General features: G+C 40.2%; 1 protein-coding gene across 1 annotated transcript; it reads left to right on the forward strand.

The window, feature by feature from the left end:
- Positions 1 to 1,006: 1,006 nt before the first annotated feature.
- Positions 1,007 to 1,966, forward strand: LOC129061196 (pre-mRNA-splicing factor 18-like). The gene is given in 4 exon segments (XM_054561848.1): positions 1,007 to 1,017; positions 1,137 to 1,501; positions 1,742 to 1,839; positions 1,841 to 1,966. Coding segments are annotated over 4 exon segments (600 nt in total).
- Positions 1,967 to 18,952: the final 16,986 nt, after the last annotated feature.

Consider the following 18,952-nt stretch of genomic DNA (forward strand, 5'->3'; position numbering starts at 1 on the left):
AAACTCACAACTATCAACAACTGAACCTAAAGAAAAAAACAAAAACAAACTAAGCAGACAACTAGAACAGGAACAGAATCACAGAAATGGAGATCACATGGAGGGTTATCAATGGGGAGGGTATGGGGGAAGAATGGGGGAAAAGATACAGGGAATAGGAAACATAAATGGTAGGTACAAAATAGACAGGGGGAAGTTAAGAATATTATAGGAAATGGAGAAGCCAAAGAACTTGTATGTATGACCCATGGAAATGAACTAAGGGGGTAGAATGCTTGTGGGAAGTGGGGTGCATGTGGAAGGAAATAAAGGGGAGAAAAATGGAACTTTAATAACATAATAAAATATACTTTAGAAAGGGGATAGATAGATAGATAGATAGATAGATAGATAGATGATAGATAGATAGATAGATCGATAGATAAAAAGAGGTTGGTCAGCTACGCCTGCTAGATGAGGTTTGGCCAGGAGAGCTGGAGAAACTCTAGCATAAACTCTAGCAATGTGGACATTCTGAAGTCAGAGAGTCTCTGGAAGAGGCAGTTGGCAGAGGATCAGAACATGTTGGTGGAACAAGCCTTCAGTTCCATGGAGAAAAAGAAGCTAATGGAGAAAAAAGAAGCCAGGGGCAAGAAATCCCTCCTCATTTCCTCTGTTAAAATGAGAAAATAAAAAATATTTCAAGCATAGTGAGCATGCAAAAAAAAAAAACACCCCAAAAAACAGGAAGCATATTATGAAAGATGTGGCTACAAGCCAAAAGGGGAGGACCAGAAACCATCAGCTTCATTGAATCTAGTATTAGAACTTGGACTGGCATAGAAAAAGTTACCCATGACTCTTTCTAGGCAAGAGTACTGTCAGCCTCACCCCCAGTTTCTAACAGAGGAAAAGGAAAAGATGCCACCAAGGCTGGATGCGGCGCACCCCCGGGGGCCTGACTTAGGCACAGCTCCAGATTCCATTTGCCACGTTGATGATAAAAACTTCAGATAGGAGACCTATAATGGTGGAAGAGTAAGTGGAAGCTACGCTAACTTCCTCCCAGGACCAAACTGAAATTACAACTAAATTATAGAGAAATCATTCTAAATAACCAATTGACAATCTGCTGGAGAGAAGCCTTAAAACCACAGACAGAAGAAGCCACACCACAATGAGGCTGGTTATCAGAAGACTGAAAGAGGAGAACCAATCAGACTATTTGGAGAAACTGATTATGATGTTTTTCAATGTTGAAGAAAAATAGAGATCCTCACACCAAAAGTTAACAAGAGATTGAGGAATAATCTCAAAGCAACTTTGGATAAGTTTGATCAGCAATACCTCAATGAACTTGTGGGTGGTCAGGAATCTGGAGAGGAAGATACACAGAAGGATTTGAAAGTTCATGAAGAAAACACCACAATAGAAGAGTTAGAGGCATTGGGAGAATCTTTAGGAAAAACTGATGATCATAAAGTCATGAACATCATTACCAAATTCCTTACATTCCAAGTTGGTGTTTGGGCTAAAGGATTGAATGGCAGAGGACCATGTGAATTGCAGTGTGCAGGGTAAACTGAACAGTGCTAATCAGAAATAGTCCAAGTCCTCTCTCAGGCCTCTTTTCAGAAAGCTACCGAAAAGGAGTCTTCCTGCTGATAATAAAGAATCCATAACAGAAAGTATTGAATTCATGTTGCAGAGAGAATATGTGAAGGTTAGTGATGCTAATCTTCAATCCACTGAGCCACACCAGCCAGGGCTAGTGACGCTAATCTTCAGATGGCCCCTGGAAATGACGCTTGGCCCATTGATATCACTATGGTTGGTATCCATGCCAGAACGGGTAGGGAAAAAAATTTTCTCCAACTACATTGCACATATTTTAAATGATGAAACACAGAGGAAATATAATCAGGGATTGAAGAGTTTAATGACCATTTGCCAGAAGCACTTGGTTATAGGTCTTCACTTGTCATGACTGAATTTTTTTCTTTTTTCAGAAATAAGCTGACAGTCTTATGGGAATTTCTCTGTAGGTAACTAACTGCTTTTCTCTTGTTGTTTTTAAGATTCTCTCTTTATCTTTAATCTTTGGCATTCTAATTATGATGTGTCTTGGCATGGGCCTGTTTGCATCCATCTGGTTTGGGATTCTCTGTCCTTCCTGGGCTTGTATGTCTATTTCCTTTACCAAATTAGGGATGTTTTCTGTCATTATTTTTTGAAATAGATTTCCAATCTATTTTATTGTCGGTATGCTTGAAATTGTCCTGGATCTCCTTTATCTAATATTTTAAATAATATTGTCTTGTGTTTTGACCTTTACAAAGATAAATAATCCAGAATCCATTATTTTAAAAATTCTACTGCAGAAATGTTAGAAGATTTGACTTTAGAAGTTGGAAAGAACCCCTCTGTGTTTCATTTTCCCCTTCTGTAACATGGAGAAAACAATTGTCCCCACCTCATGGGTTGTGGTTTTGAGAATGAGTTAATACATGAAAACATAAAATACTGCTAGGCAAATAACTCAAAGAAATGCTACCTGTTTTAAAAAGTAGAATGTGAGGATTTTATAGTTTGCACATTTGTTTAAAAGCTTAAGTCTTCTTGAACAGACACTTCTCCAAGAAGGATATACGGAGAGCCCATAGACACATGAAAAAATGCTCAACATCACTAGCCACCAGAGAAATGCAAATTAAAACCACAATGAGATACCACTTCACACCAGTCAAAATGACCACCATTAATAAATCAACAAACAACAAGTGCTGGCGAGGTTGTGGAGAAAAGGAAACCTAGTACACCATTGCTGGGAATGCAGACTGGTGCAGCGACTGTGGAAAACAGTATGGAATTTCCTCAAAAAACTAAAGCTGGAACTGCCTTTCGATTCAGCAATCCCATTGCTGGGAATATATCCTAAGAATCCCGAATCATCAGTTCGAAAGAACCTATGCACCCCAATGTTCATAGCAGAATTATTTACAATAGCCAAGTGTTGGAAACAGCCTAGGTGCCCATCAGTAAATGAGTGGATCAGAAAACTGTGGTACATTTACATAATGGAATACTACGCAGCAGAAAGAAAGAAGGGACTCCTACCCTTTGTAACAGCATGGTGGAACTAGAGAGCATTATGCTAAGTGAAAAAAGCCAGGCACCGAAAGACAAATACCATATGATCTCACCTATAAATAGAACCTAATCAACAAAACAAATGAGCAAAATAGAACCAGAGACTTGGAAATAAAGAACAAACTGACAGGGACCAGAGGGGAATGGGGAGGGTTAAAACAGGGGAAAGAAGGGGAAGGGGCAAGCAAAGGAGCACTAATAGAGGACTCATGGGCACCAACAATGGAGGAGGATGTGGTAGGGGTGAGCAATGGGGAAAAAGGCAGGACGACTCTAATTGAACAACAAAAATAATAAAATAAAATAAAATCTTAAGTCTTACAACTCAAAACTATTCATTAACTGTTGAATATTTTAAATCACTAATTTTCATGATAACCCCTCTTGAATATCTAACTAATTACCATGAGAACATAGCTAAAGAACTTGGAACAACTGATCTCAGGAAACACCACCACCATTTCTGCACGTGGCTGAACAAAAGGTGAAGGCTCATCTGGGATCCTGCTTTCTCATGTACCCTCTATGGACAGCCACTGCAGGTACCCTATCTCCAACATACCCCGTCCAGAACTACCCCTGTCTTCTGCACACTGCTGCAGTACTGGGCCAATGCACTGTTTTCCCTTACTTAGACTCTGCAAGATTCTCCTAATGGTTATCCCCACAGCTGTCTTGTCCTTGCACAGTCCATTCTCCACACAGCAGCCAGAGTGACCTTCTGAGAGCATGAATCAGAGCATTGTCACTCTCACACTCAACCCAAATGTCACTTCCTGAGAAAGACCTTCACTGACAACCCCATCAGTAATAATCCCTGTTACCATCACTTCCTACTCTATTTATGTTTACTTTCTTCAAAGCACTCATCCCCATATGGAATTGCCATGCTTACTGATATGTTTACCTGCTTATTGCCTGTTTTCCCAAATAGAATGGAACTCCAGGGACCCTGGCTGTCTTGTTCTCTGTTCTGTATCTTCAGTGCCTAGTTCAGTGCTTCATATATAAATCTCTGAATAAATATTACTTACATGAAAGAATTGTAACGGATTTGGTGACAGGAAACCTATTTGGTGACAGAAGCAGACACACATATTTAAATCTGAGTTGCAAGAGAAGTTGACAAAGATATTAGACATCAAAGGATTAAAAAAATTAAGTGTTTGTTGCAAACTCACAGCAGTGCTTTTTAAACCTGGATGAGTACCATAAACAACTGCAGATATTACACAAAACTTAGACATCTCCACCCCACTTCCCTGGTTCCGATTCAGCAGATCTAGAATGGGCCCAGGAATCTGCAATTTTAGCAAGCACTCCCTGATTATTTTAGTGAAGTGTTCTGAGGACCACACTTGGAGAAATCCTGACCTAAACAGCTAAAATTTGTGTAGCATTAATTTAATGTCTACTGTGCAGATTTGTATGATATCTGAGGTGTCTCTGTTAATGTAATTATTGGAAAGTGCACTGGTCCTTCCCTCCTACCTACAACCACAGCTAATTTTCCCACAAAGACCACACTTGAATTCCACAATGTTCCCAGGTGGTTGGCGGCATTGGGTACTGTTATTCTCTTGTGTAGAAGACGTAGTTCTTTTTTTAAAAATTTATTTCTTTAAAAAAAAATTTTTAAATACATTTGTCTCTATTTACCCGCCACCACTTTCACCTGCCCCACCCAACCTCACCTCCCCCCACAATCCTTCCCCACCTTGGTTTCATCCATGTGTCCTTCACACCTGTTCCTTGATCAGATCCTTCCCCTTCCCCTCCCCACTACACCTCTCTCTCCCTTCCTCCCTCCCTCCCTCCTGTCCCTGTCGGCTTCCTCTTTCTTTCAATGTTGCTGATCATATTTTCCTTGCCTGCTTGCTTTGCTGATTAGGTCCCACTTATAGGTGAGATCACATGGTGTATGTCTTTCACCGCCTGGCTTATTTCACTTAGCATAATGCTCTCCAGTTCCATCCATGCTGTCATGAAGGGTAGTAGCTCTTTCTTTGTTGAAGAAAATGGTAGTGATTTACCTGAAGTGTCTCCATGATGGGACTCCTCACACTTGTTCCAGACATCCATCTAGTACACTTGACATCACACTTGGTTTTTCTCCATCAGCTCCTGTTTCTGGTCTCAGACCCATACCTTTCTGTGATACTCCACTAGAAGGGAGAGGCAGGGGATAAGACAGCATATGGAACATAGAAGAACATGAGAGAATGAGAAAGCACGTAAAACACAGGAAAGGGGTGAAGATGTTCTTTCCTGTCCCCACTCAATTCACTGGAAGCTGTACAATGACGCTTTGCCTCTTCCCCAGATGATCACACATTCCCCCTTCTTCACAACAGTGACGCTGAAGCTCACACACTGTGGAAATGTGAGCTTATCTCTGGTTGCTGTTTCATGTCCCAGTGTTCTCTCTAGTTGTCATGCTATTATGTTAATACCAGGGGTATCACATTGACAGAATAAAGGATGTAAAATGGGAATGGAGAAATAAAATTTTGTGAGGGCACAATAAGTACCACACATTGTAGGTTGTTTCAGGCTTTTTCTCTTCAGATCCTCAAAGTGATGCTCTGAGATGCACATCATTACTTCCTTTCTATAGATTTGGAGATAACTTCAGAGAGCAAAGTACATGTTCAAAGATTTCTAAGGAGGTGTCAAATGGACACAGGACACAACTTGGAGGCACTTTCATTGGCCAATTCTGTGACAATTTGAACATCAAAATAAATGATTATAGTGTTAGATGGTAACCCTTTGAGCATAGGAATCTATGAGTCATACTGATATAAAAAATAAAATAAATAGGGGAAGAGAAAATTCTACCTTTAGTCAAATTTCAACTAATAAGTCTGGAAGGAATTAGAAACTTAGAAACACAATATTTGATAACACCAATACAACTCATAGCAATAACTAATTCAGACTAGAATTATAAAATGATGCCCAATCAGTACCAAATCCCACTGCAGTCAGGAGTCACCATGATAACCATGCTTGCCAAGTGAAGATGGAAAAGAAACCCAGTACTGTTATTTGGTTCTTATTGTGTGCTAGGAAGTGAATAAGACTGACATGATCATAGTAATTTGACGCAAATATCCCTCACAATAATGATTCCTGGCAGCTTCAGCAGTCTACACACATACAAACATATGTACATGCTGTGTCCTTCTGCCTGTCTCACTATCCAAGAACACAGAAATTCACTGAGGTAGATTAGCTGGGGCACAAAAAATGAAAACTACATAATTCAACTGCTTCATTCAATACTAACTACACATATAAAGTTGAAAGCTACCATAAGTATTTTCTTTTAGTGATTAATTTTTCTGGAGATGACCTGTAGATGACATTTTTCTCCCTAGTATCAGTACATTGCCAATGATGCCCAGAAGCTGATATAGAAACACAGTCAAATTTATGTTGTGCCTCAAGTAGCTTTTCCATCTTAGAATAGCCTGTGCTTTTGACCAAAAAATTATGCAGCAGCTATTATTAAACATTTGGCTGCTGACAGTTTAGTGAAAATATAATAATTAGGAACTGTATTTTCAAAACAATGCCTTTTACAATAGTATCAAAAGTATGAAATAATTATGGATAATCTGCTTACAGATATGCAAGCCTGTTCAGTGAACACTAAAAAGTAGCTCAGAAAAATTAAAGAAAATATAAATAAATGGAGAGAAAAGTATCTTTGCGGTATCTATTGTTAAGATGTCACTTCCTCCCAAGTTGATCTATATAGTCAATGCAATCCCAATGAGAAACTTAGCAAACATTACTTAAAGAAATCAACAAGCCAGCTCTGAAGTTCATGTAGAAATGCTTAGGACTTAGACTATGAAAAATAACTTTAAAAAAGAAAAATAAAGTTGGAAGATAAATGGTCCCAAATTTGAAGACTCTTTAAACCTACTGTAATCAAGACAGTGTGGTACTATATATTATAGCTAAAATTTGATATCATTATACCCTCATGAGAATTGCAAAAACTTAAAAAAAAAACTGACCATACCAAGCATTGACAAAATTGTAGAGGGTGGAACTCATATACACTGCTGGTGGCGATGGAAAATGGAACAACCAGTTTAGCAGTCTCTTAACAATGGCAATCCTACACCTACCACCATATAATCTAACCATTGCACTCCTAAGTATTTATCCTCAAGAAAGAAAGCACATTCCCATGCAAAACCTTATACACCGATGTTCATTGGAGCTTTTATTTAAAAACAACAATAAATTTTGAACAAAATACTACTCACCAATAAAAAGAAATGAACTGTTGATACATGCAACCAAAATGGAAAAATATAAATATGTTTAATGAAAGAAAACAGACCAAAACCAACCAAACAGAAAAGTTTGATTCTATTTAAATAAAATTCTAAGATACAAAAACTAATCTACAGTGAGAGATCAGTGATTGCTTGGGTACCCAGCAGGGCAGTGGCTGCAGAGAAGAGAGGCCAGGTAATAAAGAACTGAAACTGCCAATGTACTGGACAAGTAAACATAAGTATATTTAAGAGTATCTGGTTATTTTAGGAGATATGGCTGGATGTCAGTATAATAAATATGTTAAGGTAATTATTACTTAACATAAAAGTCTTATAACTGACATTTTAAACTAACATTTGGAAAATTCCTGGCTTCCTACAAATTTTTTGTTATAGAATGGATAAAAATTTGCCAACCAGGGAAGAAACTATATAACAATCTCAAATTCCTACGAAGACTTTCTAACGAAATGCATATTTCAATACCCACCTAAGAGTGCTCGCTTCGGCAGCACATATACTAAAAACACCCACCTAAGAGAAACATGGAAAGCAATGAATAATATTACCCAGTAAGAACAGTTTGGTATATTTATTACAAATGTATGTTAAAGATCACATTCCTTCCTCGGGATAGACAATTTATTACTTTCAGACAAAAGAAGACATGTTTAAGATGGACCTTGGGGTTACTACAAACCATGTAGCTGCTGATGGAATGCCATTCCACTGGCTAAAACCCATGAGATCAAAGTAACTTCTTTATTTTAGTCTGGCTTGTGAAACTCACAGGAGAGATACCACAAAATGCTTTTGTTCAGATCTATGAACTCACTGGAGCCAGGTACCAGATGCCTCCAGGGGTGTGAGGTATTGGAGTCTCCTGAGGACTGCTACCCTCAACCTGGAGTACAAGCCTCAGCAGACATCAGGACACAGATCTTCAGAAACTGCTTCTTTCAGATGCCTGATAGGACCTCCACCACCAGCATGAGGAGCTGCAGAGAAAGATCCAGAATCACTATGCTTCAGTGGTATAATTGTGTGCCCAGCACCATTCTAGACACTGGGTTAATGACAATAGCAGTGATACAAATGGGTCGTGATGAAAACAACCATGTTATAACGGACTGCTCACCAGGGCCACTTTTTTTTCCTCCTTTCCTCCTCTATCCCCTAAGAATGGAGTTGAAAAAGAATAAGAAGGACCTGAATTCACACAGGCATCACGATCCCATAATGACCACAGGGCCCAGGGCTTACTCGTGCGTCATCACTGCATGTTCACAGCGATCCTGCAGGTTAAGCATTCCTATCCCCGCTTCACCGGTAGGGCGGGGTAGGAGGGAAGCTAGGGCTCTGAGAGAGTCGTTGCCTGTATTACCTTTCCTGCCCCTGCCTTTAGAAGGAAAGTAGCACCAGGACACCCCTGGAGCAGGACACCACACTCACTGGGCCTGGGTGAGACCACAGTGACTTTACCTACTAAACTACCCGAGGAACCCAACCCCAAATTTTGAAAGTGGTGACTGGACCAGGATCCCTTTGTCCCTCTACATCCCAGGGCTGTTCAGCCCCCAAAGCGGGGACCCACACCCTAAGCTGAGTTCTATATACCTGAAGGGGGGACCTGCTTTTCGGCCAGGCCAGGTCTGTTTGCTTTTAAAAAGTTAGAACAGTTGTCTTGTTGACGTCAGGTTTCCATGGCACCAGGATGCGGAAGCCTAGTCCTTCACACCAGAAATGCCTTCACACATCCTTCCACCCCTTGGCCTTTTTAGCTCCAAGCAAAACACCTTTGCTCTTCAGGCCACTATGTGAGAAACAATACTAATTACAGGCACTAGACTGGGAACCAGACAATTGGCAGAGTTGTGTTCAGATGGTTGAAACATAAGTCTGTTTTCAGGGATCGTTTTGTTTTATTATTTTTTTTCATTTAAAATGAGACAGGAGAATATTATTAGTAAACAGAGACCCAGGGAGGATCCTAAAATTCTTATAGATGAGCTAGCTTGGGAGGGTAAACAAGTAAAATGTCCACAAAAGGTCCCTGCCACCAATACAACTCCAACAGTAGTCCCCAATCCAGGGTGCAGAAAAAGCAAAAAATATTCAGGTAAATAGTTTGCAAGCTGGGAAACACAGCCTCAGGAGGAAACTGAAAAGCACTCCTTTAAGACAAAGGGGAGGCCTACTTATAGAAAGTGCCCATTCTCATCCCTGATTCCTTCATTTTATGCAAATGAGTAATCCAAAATTGCACAATTTGATTTGTCCAAATAGCACTGTCATAATTGGTCAGAATCATGTGCCCTGATTGGTCGTTATGGAGCTGCTCTGATTGGTCAGTAAAGATGGAAATGAAGATATAACTGCGCAAATTTGATTGGACAGGGCAGCTCTCAGCCCATTGATCAGTATACAATTCCAGGAACTCTGGTAAAATGTCCAGCTCAGCTGGCAGGAACCAAGTGCAGGAGGCTTAGCAGCGCAGTCTGAGGCTTTTCCCTGATATGCAGTGTGTTTCAAAGACCTCTGTAAACAATTGTTGCTAGACTGTGATTATGAATTTGGGCCCTATTAACCACAAGGAGTCCTTCTGGTAGGTATATATCTTCTTGGGGTCAGCAAAAATTACATGTCATGATAAGGAGTTATCCATCTGTGGTAGAGAACTAACAACTTTCTATAAGCATGTGAGTTAATTATATAGAAACACTCACAAAATTTCATTTAAGCAATTTGGGAATCATTTCAAGGAAGGAGGCCTAGAATATTGTAGTTATTTAGTAGGCAGAAACTTAGTCAATTGAACTATATGCTGATTTGTCCTGGAGAATTCTGATCACCCATACCTGATAGTTTTTATATGGAGAAGCATCCATTCCCAAAACACTCCTAGTCTCTCTATACACTCACTTCTTTATTACCGGAATAACTTGGACTGGAAAAAGAAATGAATGTACAGCTCAAGCCCTCTCCCTTTAAAATACTTGGTGGTAAGTTGCGCTTATGAAGCAAATCTTCTGCCCTGTCCTCAGGGGTGGTTCTTACAATTAATTGGCTAACAGTCCTCCCCTTTCTATGCCTTCCTGGCTCCCACCTATTCCTATTCGCTTGCTCAAAAATGCTTGGGCTTTTAAGTCCCCAAACCCATACATCCATGCTCTATGTTTGAGCTCTGAACCAACTAAGATGTATGAAAAAAGAATAAGAGGAACAATATATCAACTTTATTCCTTATAAAAGTGATAATAGAGAAAATGGTTTACATATGCAGCCAAGTTATTTCCTATTAATAAACCCCAGATATGGACAGACTTATACACCTAGCAGTGCTGCATTGGGATGGTTACACAGGCCAAGGACTGAAATACATATCTATCTGCTGTCTAGTGAAAGAATCCTGTTTCTGAGTGTCCAAGGAAAAAAGTTCCCTCGTAAAACTCTTCCTGTAGCAAGACAAAGTGTTTTAGGACACCTTTGAGGAATACTTTTCAAAGTGAATAAGTACTCCCTTGTTCTGTTTATTTTTAAAAAGATTTTATTTATTTTTAGAGAGGGGAGAAGGGAGGGAGAAAGAGAGGGAGAGAAACGTCAATGTGTGGTTGCCTCTGGAGAGCCCCCCTACTGGGGACCTGGCCTGCAACCCAGGCACATGCCCTGACTGGGAACTGAACCAGCAACCATTTGGTTAGCAGGCTGATACTCTGTCCACTGAGCCACACCAGCCAGGGCTCCCTTGTTCTGTTTAGGTACTCAACAAGCAATGTTCTGAGGAGCTGGCTTTCTAAGGGGCTCATTGAACGGTTCTTAGCAACAGCCTCTTACTCACTTAACAGGCATGATTGGGAAGCATTGAGCCTCATCTTCTGGAAGGGGATTGGAATTAGATTGTAAATTCCAAGAGTAGGGTAAAAATTATATACTGTGAAACTTCCTTTGGAGATTCCTTCAAGAAGGAATTGAAGAAATGTTCAAAAAAATCTATATACACATCTAAACCTACACACATATTACAGCCAAAATTTTAACAAAGTTTAATAAGCCTTCAAGGATAAGAGAATCCTTATCTTATCTAATGGTAACTGACCACTGGAAAAGACAGGCAGTTAAAGAAAACCACATGTTTTGAATATCCATTTCTGTTTAACAAAACACCAAAAAATAGTAGCCATGTATTACTTTTAAGGATTCTATGGGTGGACTGGGCTCAGATGGATGGTTTTCTGCTGCACATGGAGTCTGTCACCTGGGGCTTCAGTCATCTGGAGACTCCACTTGGCTGGAACATCCAGGAGAACTCACCTAGATGATTGGTGACAGCACCTACTGCAGGCTCAGCTGAGGGTACTGACTGGAGCCCCTTTGTTCTCCTGATCCCTTCATGTGTAGCGGTGCCAGATTATACTTAAGCCAGTTAAATTTGAATTTAAATTAACAACAAATACTTTTTAGTATACACGTCTCATGCAATATTATTTCATTTTTCTGAAATTCAAATTCAACAGGGCATCCTGTATTTACTAAATCTGGAACTCTGTGGGATGAGCTGATGAATCTGTAAGTTTAATGACCATCTGAGAAGGCTCTTCCAATGAGGCAGGTCTGCAGAAAATGAGACAATCAAAAATAAAGTCATAAGATGGTAATACCTGGTATTGGTGAAATGAAAGGGCAATGGACATTTACATACTCTGTTGGTGCTAAATGCATATATCTATTTTCTGAGGCCTTTATTATTTGAATGGTCTTTGATACAGAAGGCCTATTTCTGAAATACTAACAAGGATGTTTTAGATGAGGGTTTAGAAAAAGATTCCAAAGTTGATAGTGACCTGCATTCAAGTTAGCATGCTCTGGCTGAGGAGTAAGTTCAAGGAGCCACATGTTTCCTGCTCCAGGGAGGAAAGACAACTATAATTTATGGACCAGATGGTTGAGCTATGCCCTATCTTTTTTCTTAAATAAGTTTCCCCCCTCCCTTAGACAAATTTACAATACCGAATTGGCACCAACTTTTATACACAATGTGGGTCTGTATAAGTTTATTTCCCTTATACAGTCACATTTACAGAAGCTTTTTACCACACAGTTATGCTGCTTAGGGCTATGTACTTTAGGTTAAAGTCATCTTAGAAGCAGAAGTTATGGAGTGAGATGGGAAGGGAACTAACACTTAAAGGGCTTACTAGAGGCCTGACACTGTGATACTAACTTTACATACTGTTTCTTTAACTTGTTACAACTGTAAGTTAGGTATCAGTATTCCCTGGTATACTTCATTCTACTTGCAGACATGCTCTACTAAGGCTCATAGAGGTTAAATACATTTTCCAAGGACACGTGCCTGTTAAGAGGCAGCATCGTTATCCTAATTCAGGGTTGTTAGACTCCAAAATTGGTGGGGAAGACTGGTAGTAGCATTTAACTTGATCTAGAGCAGTTTTCTCAACCTCAGCACTATTGACATTTTTGTGCCAGAGAGCTCTTTTTTGTGAGGACTTTTATGCATTGTGGGATGTTTAGCCTCTACCAACAAGATTTCAGTAGCACCATCAGTTGTGACTACTAAAGATGTCTCCAGACATTGCCACATGTCTCCTGGAGTTGGGGAGAAAAATCACCCCCATTTGAGAACCCCTGTTTTAGATACATTTCTGATAGGTAGTTGAATACATGGTTCTGGAGCCTAGGAGAAAGTTCTGAGATGAAGACATGGTGTGTGGGTTTGTGGGGCCTGGCATATAATAGACATCCCATAAATAATTGTTAAATAAATGCAAATGACTTATAGAATTCAGAGTCATCAAGTCTTTTTTCCATCCTTATACTAATTCTACAAACTAGAGTAGAATCATTCTTACAAACTACTAAAAATCTGCATTTTTCAACCCAACATTTATTGCTTAACTTTTGTTTTCCTTTACAAAAGGAATGTCTTTTAAGTGGTAGAACATGATGAAATTGGTTATAGTACCACCAGATAAAGCCAGAGCCAGAAGTAGTTTCAACATCAAGATGGCTGGAAAAAAGAGTGAAGATCCATTGTAACTTACATTTCTGTGCTAGATACCATATATTTTAGTGACATATTTGTACTTAATTGACATATTTGATCTTCATAACAGCCCTTTGTAGTATTATCACTATTTATGGATCAGGAACTCAAGGCAGAGAGAGGTTAAGAAATTTGCCTAGGGTCACTTTGCTAGTAAGTGGCAGAGGCAGGAATCTACCCAGGACTGTGGTATCAAAGCTCATTGGTACTAACCCCACAGGTATCCTACCATGAAATGGCAAATATATCTGGCGCCTCACCCAGGGCCTGGAACTCAGTGAAGTTTTAACTGAATTGAACTGAATGTAGTCACTGAATATAGATTTCTGATGAGCCTGTAGCATTACTGTTAAAATAATTCCTTGGCCTTACATGGAAAAACGTTTTCTTTCTAGAAACTGAGTGTTTTTCTGGATGGAAAAAAGTTTATTCTCTGGCCCAGACCTAGCTGGCAGGGAGAAATGGCCTGTGTGATCCTCTTTGGCAGGTGAGGCTAACGGGTGAAGTGACGAATCCAAGGTCATCCCAGAGTAAGGAGGTGAGGTGTGCCACCAAGATCCAAGGAGATCCCCTGGCTGATACTGCAGGGTCCTTTCCCAAATACACAAAAATAGCTTTTGATCTGATGTACCCCTCACCTTTCAAGGTTTCAAGGGAAAACTGTTTCTCAGAAGTTACCTGCAGGGAGAAGTAAGGGAACATGACAGCACGTGGAATATGAGGAAACAGGATGATGATTTTCTTTTCCTCAAATCTTCCAGGGGAGGAGAGGAGAAAATGGCATGTTTCCAGGGACCTCTCTCTTTGTCATCTTTCCTATCCCTTTGACCTGCCCTTTGTGACAATGGAGAAATATACACAGAAGTCAGGAATCTGGAATGTCCTGAGAGGGGGACAGAAAAATGGAAAGTTCCTGACAAAATGATGGTGCCTCAGTAAACACAGGAACGGGATCCCATGCCTTTGCTGTGGATTCATCCACCAAGCTCTCAGACTCCATCTGCTTCTGTTTGTGGTGCCATCACTCTACCACATAGCAATGAAGTTCACACATAACACAAATACACATTTTCCAAGGGAGGCTAAGAAAGGTGAAGTGACTTACCCATGAGACATGAACATCAGTTATTGTTTAAGGTCTGGAACTGATACCCAGGGAAATTTCCTGTCTGTTTCTCCAGTGTCCTATGGAGCAGATAAGTATTAGGATCTGATCTCACCCTTCAGGAGCTCAAATGAAGCACTGCTCTCTCAATAAAACAAGAGGGTAAAATAAGGGAATAGAAAAACATGGGGAATGGGTGGGTGGTGACTTTATTCCCTGACCCCAAACTCCATTCATGAGGTACATGACTTAATTGAATGCAACTGGTGTAATGTCCTTCCCTTCCGCAGCCCAATCAGAACCCTCATTCCACCACATGGAAGTCAAAATAGAAATGCACGCGTTTTCGTTCTTCTCTCCACATGTGCTGCAGATCTTGCTGCCCCTCAAATGTATTCACATCTGTAGTTCACATTCGCCTGCCTCCTCTAATAGTAGTGGGGAAAGCTCTGCCAGGTTCCTGATCATCCTCAGAAGGCATGAGTTCCTCTTCCTTTTCCCTTTAAATGCAATGCTCTGCCTCTGTATTCACAGGCCCACTGAGGCCGGAAGGAAATGGGGCAAAAGGCCCTGTAGGGTAAACAGAGTCAGTTAGGCTCCCTCACCCACATGTCTGGGCAACTAAGATAAGCAGCATTCCCATAGCCTTGAGAATGGGCTCACATGCACAGAATCATGCTTTGTTATATAATATCTTGGCACCCTGCCAGCTTTGTGTGCATTTAGTACATAAGGGAGTTGGTAGTCCCTGCTGGTGTGGCATATGGGGCAACACACAGCTTGCGGTATGTGTGGATCGCCCCACCCTTGAATAAAAGCATGTTAGGCATTCCCACAGCTCCGCGTATTTTCTTCTGTCTGCCTGAATCCCAAGTGAACGTGTCTGGCCTTGAACAGTTGCAACACAGGCTCTAAGTCAGACAGTAACAATGCAGTCCTGCATTCCCACAGCACTGGGTGTCTCCTGGTGAGTTCCTTTCTGAGCCTGGTGGCTCAGTCCAGGAAAGCAGGGAGGTGGCAGGATCCTTTTCTGGGAGAGGGTTATTTCTGTGAAAGAGCTGAAACTAACAGGTTCTGTTCAGTATCAACAGTTAGACATGGAGAGATTTAGACACGCAGTAAGATAGTTCATGGAGTAAGTTCTTTTAAACGAGTTAGTTTGAGCCCCCTGGAAAAGTGAGGGGAGCTGCCTCCACAGTAGGCCAGGCAAAGGGCTTCTGAGAAATGGCCCCCGATCCCTGAGACTCACTAGGGAAAAGGATGGAAAGGGGGGTCTTGGATGTGGGCTGTCCTCAAGGGCCCTGGGGGAAGAGGAGCCCTATGTCCAGCACAATCCACCCAAAGCAAGAATAAGGATTTTTGGTGGAGCCCAGAAGGAGAAAACCACATATAGTAAAGCAGTGGGTGGACGCTTCTGATGAAAGCTACAGCATCTCTCTTCCCTCCTGATGTGCTGGCAGAAGAGAAGCACAAATCATTTTTCAATACAAATGAGGAATGCCAAATAAATCAGCCAGTGAATCAAGTTTCTAGGAAAACTAGCAGTAGCTCCCCTACTCAAGGCTGAACTGTATGCCCAGAGTGTGAGAAGCAGCTCTGAGTGCTGGGGTAGTAATGGAGGTTTCAGAGGGAATACCTTAGGCAGGTAATAATAAAGTTACCCCATTGCCAGGTCAACAGACATTGAACTCCTCTGGTCAGATTGCCTTTAAATCTCGGGCCCAACACCTATCACTGTGAACTGAGTGAAAGAGGACACAAAAACCTGGAGGGTTTGTGGCTGTGAGAAGGCTCCTCTTCCAATGCTTCAAAATAATGAATTCAGTGCTATTGGCAGCGTGAAGATAGGGCCTTATTTGAGTGAAAAATCTGTTATCACAATGGCTGCTTGGTCAGACATGATTCCTTATTACTGTTTCATGTTGCAGCTAATCCTTTGTCTTCTTCTCCTCATCACTTTAGCATTACGCATGGTCTTTCAAATTTGAAAATAACTTAAACATCTTTACTCCAGAAGATGTAGCCTCTCTAAGGATATTCTCAAACTCAGTTGACTTCTGCACCTCTCAAAAAGAAAAGAACAGAGAACACAGTAAAAGAGAGAAGATCATGTCATCCATTACCATTGCCTTTTGGTATTGAATCACTGGCTCTTGCTTTCCTCACAGAACCATGGATCTCCAGGCCATTTGGCGTAGGGGAAAAAACAAACAAACAAAAAAAAAAAACAAAAAAAATCCCCCCAAAACCAAAAAAAAAACCCCATAAAGATACAGCAAATTTTCCCGTCTGTTCCTCTGCGTATTTTTGGCATGATCTACCTAAAAGTTTCTCATTTCATACAGGTTTTATAAGTCAGCTTCACTGTCAATACCTTTTATTATATGGAAAATACTGTGTTAAGTGCTCTACTTGCAGCATATAATCCTCACCACAAGTCTGTGAGGTAGGTACCACTATATGTCTATGTAAGGGGTTTGTCCTCAGCGCCAGCTAAATATAAATGTTAAGGCTGGGACTCAAGCTCAGGCCATATGACCCTGAGACATGCACTCTTAACCTTTAGGATATTCCTTTGTGGGCAGAGAGTGTGACAGTGTTCGGTAGTCCTAGGTGTACAACTTGATAGATGGGATGATTTCTCCTGGTCACCTCAATGTCCTCTCAGTTTAACCTGAATTAATTTGAGACTGTATCCTGGTGAGGAGTCAAGACAATTGAGCCTCTTGACATTTTATAAGCAGCCTGATGACACATTTGTATAGAGTAGAGGAATTATTTACACATCAGCAAATAATGTATTTGTTTTATTTTATAAGATATTCTTCACAAGTTCATGTGGAATTTTCTACATAGGCAATTATGTTATCTGCAAATAGGGATAGTTTTATTTCTTTAATTAAAAATATTTTCATTGATTTTTAAAGAGAGGAAGGGAGGGAGGAAGGGAGGAAAGGAGGGAGGGGTAGAGAGAGGGAGAGAGAAAAAGATTAATTTGTTGTTCCACTTATTGATGCCTTCATTGTTAATTCTTATATGTGCCTCCTGACTGGAAATCAAACCTGCAACCTTGGCATATTGGGACGACACTCTAACCAACTGAGCTACCCGGCCAGGGCTTATTTCTTTATTTCTTCTTTTTCAGTTTGTATGCTTTTTATTACATTTTCTTGCCTTGCTACAATGGCTAGAACTGTGTGGAATAAGAGTGAAGAGACCAAACGTACTTGTCTTGCTCCCTATTTTAGGGGGAAAGCATTCAGCCTTTCACCATTATGTACATTGTTATGTGTAGGTCATTTGCTTCCCTCTATTCATAACTTATTGGAAGCTTTTACAATATCATGAAAGGGTGTTTGATTTTGTCAAATGCTTCTTCAGCATCAATTCATGTGATAATATTTTTAAAACGTGTTGGATTACACTGGTTGACTTTTGAATGTTGGATCAGGCTTGCACCCTTGGAATAAACCTCACTTGGTAGCGATATGCATATCCCACATATTTTGATATACTATGTTCTCATGTTACGAGATCTTTATTGACCCATAAATTATTTATAATCATGTTGTTTAAATTTCAAATATTAGAGAATTTTCTGTATCTTCCTGGTATCTATTACTAACAATTCTGTTGCTAGCAGTGACAATACTCTGTATGATTTTAGTTCTCATATTTCTTGAGACTTGTTATATGAAGAATATGGGCAAATGTTGAATGTTTCATGTTCACTTGAAAATAATATTCTGCTATTGTTTGGATGGGTCTACAAATTTCAATTAGCTCAAATTAGTTCATTGTGTTCAGTTTTGTTTTTTAATTGATAGGCTTTATTATTTTTATTTTTTTAAATTTTCATCCTTACCCAAGGATATGTTTTCTTAATTGATTTTAGAGAGAGTGGAAGGGAGAGGGAGAGAGAAGCATCAACATGAGAGAGAATCATTGATCGGTCGCCTCCCATACGCACCCCTACAGGGGATCAAACCCACAACGTAGGTATGTACCCTGACTGGGGATCGAACCTGCAACCTTTTGATGTACAAGACGATGCTCCAACCTACTGAGCCACCCAGCCAGGACAATAGGCTTTATTTTTCAGGGCAATTTTAGGTTTAAATAAATAGTAAATCAAAAATACAGAGGGTCCCCATATACACTCTCCTCCCCAACAGTTTCTTCTATTATTAACATCTTGAATTAACATGTTACAATTGATTAACCAGTATTGATACATTATTATTAACTAAAGTCCATAGTTTATATTAGGTTTCACTCTTTGTATTGTACATTCTAAAGGTGTTGACAAATGTACAATGGCATGTATCTACCCTTATAGTATCATGCAGAATA

The sequence above is a fragment of the Pteronotus mesoamericanus genome, unplaced genomic scaffold, assembly GCF_021234165.1.
Source record: "Pteronotus mesoamericanus isolate MK-2021 breed Mesoamerican mustached bat unplaced genomic scaffold, CSHL_Meso_final scaffold_550, whole genome shotgun sequence".
NCBI classification, from domain to species: domain Eukaryota; kingdom Metazoa; phylum Chordata; class Mammalia; order Chiroptera; family Mormoopidae; genus Pteronotus; species Pteronotus mesoamericanus.